This window comes from Lynx canadensis, chromosome D1, assembly GCF_007474595.2.
Source record: "Lynx canadensis isolate LIC74 chromosome D1, mLynCan4.pri.v2, whole genome shotgun sequence".
NCBI classification, from domain to species: domain Eukaryota; kingdom Metazoa; phylum Chordata; class Mammalia; order Carnivora; family Felidae; genus Lynx; species Lynx canadensis.
Genome location: NC_044312.2, coordinates 60,987,631 through 60,990,631, shown reverse-complemented (window position 1 = coordinate 60,990,631; position 3,001 = coordinate 60,987,631). Strand labels below are relative to the sequence as shown.

Below are 3,001 nucleotides of genomic sequence, written 5' to 3'. Positions count from 1 at the left end.
GGATCAAGACCTGAGTGGAAATCAAGAATCAGTTTCTCAACTGACTGAGCCACCCAGGATCCTCCACACCCCCCCCCTTTTTAATTCAGTTCATCTCAGCCCATCCTCTCCCTGCCCCTCTATATGGACCTGCACTTAACTCCCCTCATCACACCAGAAACCACAATCATGCCCTATGGCTCAAACTGCACCCCGTTTGTCTTCCTGGGAAACCCCACACCCCAGCTACTCAGACCAGGAAAAAAAGTGGCATCCACACAATTTTATTGTATTGTATAGAAAATTGTGTGTTTTGGTGTCACTGCAGTCAAACTGCTGTAAAAAATTTCAAACTTGTCACTTCCTGTATTTGCCTCATCACATATAGTTAATAGTCTATAACACTCTCCCTCACAGAGATGCCATAATTACCGAATTAAATAACATGTAAAAGGCTCTGGCACTGTGTCTTTTGCTTAGTGGATAGTCTAAAAATACAAGTTCTGTTATTCTCTTAGATTTGATATTCTTGAACACTCCTTATAGTTGCATAGAATCTCATAGTTTACAAATAATTGTACTCATATGATTAAACTTACTTTCATAACAACACTAGATGCCAAGGTAAGAAAATAAGGAGTGTCACACGTGGAAAAGCAAAACCTCACTCTTAATCTTTTGATCTCAAGTTATGCAACATAGTTGGCCCCTGATCAACTGTATACATTTATATTCTTTTTTTTTCTTAGTTTATTTACTCATTTTGAGAGAGAGAGAGTGTGTGTATGTGTGAGAAGGGAAGGGACAGAGAGAGAGAGAGGGAGAGAATCCCAAGCATTCTCCACACTGCCAGAACAGAGCCCAATGCAGAGCTTGACCCCATGAACCATGAGCTCATGACATGAGCTGAGATCAACAGACATTTAACCGACTGAGCCACCCAGGCACCCCTACATTTATAACCTTAATCCTAAAATTTGATCATTTTTCTGATTCATATTTTATTTTAATAATGTATTATCCCCAGGTGTTCTCTTATTATTTAATGAGTATAGTTCATTTCTCCCCTTTTAAACTAATGGAGACCTTTCTTAATTCTTGAGTTAGAATATGAAATTGATTTGGCAAGCTTCAATTTAAATGGCATTAAACTCATGACCTATTTGTGTTCAAAACAGTTATTTAAAAACTGAATTAATAATATGCCCTACCTTTAGCTATTACATGCCAACTCATAAATACAGGGCTATAGGACAGTACATTGAATAGTTCCTAAAGATATCACTCTTTCTATACTAGGCAAAGAACAATTTGGCACAGGAAAAGGAAAGTATACTTTGAGTGCAGGGAAATCCCTCTTTGCCCAATTCAAATCACACAGAAAACATGAAAAATATAAACCTTTATTTCTCATAGTCATAATTGAGCCTTTACAGAATAGATTCTTCCTCTTTCAAACTGGTTGACCCTAACCCTCTGCAGTGATCTTGGTTTGAACAAATATTTGAATTATTTTCTTTCTCATCTCCTTGGTCTTCACGGTATAGACTACAGGGTTTAGCACAGGGGGTACAAGAAGGTAGGCATTAGCCATGAGGACATGAGTCAGTGGTGAAAGATGCTTTCCAAAACGATGGATGACAGACAGCCCAATGAGTGGAACATAGAAGATGAGTACAGCACAGATATGTGAAACACAGGTGTTGAGTGCTTTCAGCCGGCCCTCCCCTGAGGCAATGGCCATTACCGCTCGGAGTATGAACACATAGGAGAGGAGGATAGAGAGGGAGTCAGAACCCTTGGTGAAGATGACAGCAATAAGGCCATAGAGACTGTTGATACGAGTGCTGGCACAGGCAAGGCGCATGACATCTTGGTGAAGGCAGAAGGAGTGGGAGAGGATGTTGGAGTGGTAGAAGGGAAGTCGCTTGATGAGGAAAGGCACAGGGAAGACCACACAGACTGCCCTTGTCAAGATGACTGTCCCAGCTCTGCAGACCACACCATTGGTTATGATGGTCCCATACCTGAGGGGGTTCCAGATGGCTACAACCCGATCAAAGGCCATGGCCACCAGTACACCAGATTCAATGGCTGAGAAGGTGTGAATGAAGTACATCTGAACAAGGCAGGAATCAAAGGCAATGGACTTATAGTTAAACCAGAATATGCCTAGCATAGAGGGCAGAGTACAGAGGGTAAGTCCCATGTCTGCCAGTGCCAGCATGCAGAGAAAATAGTACATGGGGATATGCAGGGATGATTCAGACTTGATGGTAGAGATGATAACACCATTGCCAAAGAGGGCAATGACATATATAACACCCAGTGGGAATGCTATCCAGTAATACTTTTGTTCAAGCCCTGGAATTCCCGTTAAGACAAAGTAAGGGTGTTGGAAGTGAGAGTGGTTATTATCTGCCATGAAGCCAGTGTGACACAGGCATGAGGAGAGAGCTTGCAGGATCCTGATGGGTGACCTCCTAAAAATACAGTGACAGGGATTAATAATATAGTAGAATCTGACTTTCCTTAGAGTGAAACAATGTTATTTTCACATTAGTAGGGAGGGTATAAGAGAGAAATGAACCCCTGAAATTACTACTCCTCCATATATCCTGTTGAGAAAGCATCTCCTGGCCCAGGAGAAAAAGACTCACCCAACTACAAATAAGTCACATTCAGTTTGAAGCACACACTGTAATGCTAGTGCATTAGGTAAAATGTCCTTCCTCTCCTGTCCTTTCTTCCCTCTTTCTAACCAATATATTACAAGCAGTTGAGCAAGGTTAAGGACATAATAACTAAGACAGAATCAATACAAAATATGAATTATTTGATTCCCCATAAAGGATGTTATCCCTACCCATCATACTCCTTCTGCCAAGATCTCCCATGAAGGCAATGGACCTTGTATCTAGGATAGGGATGGAAATACCCAGTGTACATGCCTATGCTTCTATTTGAGCACAACACTCCTTCATTTGCCCTGAACCTGGATGTGGCCTCAGAATCATTCTCA

The 3,001-nt window shown here is 41.4% G+C and overlaps 1 protein-coding gene across 1 annotated transcript; it reads right to left on the bottom strand.

Annotated features, from left to right (window-relative positions):
* Window positions 1–1,447: 1,447 nt before the first annotated feature.
* On the bottom strand, window positions 1,448–2,404 carry LOC115526501 (olfactory receptor 51H1-like). Its single transcript, XM_030333884.1, has one exon. It carries the CDS (start codon window positions 2,402–2,404, stop codon window positions 1,448–1,450), a length of 957 nt encoding a protein of 318 aa, XP_030189744.1.
* Between the last annotated feature and the right edge of the window lie 597 nt (window positions 2,405–3,001).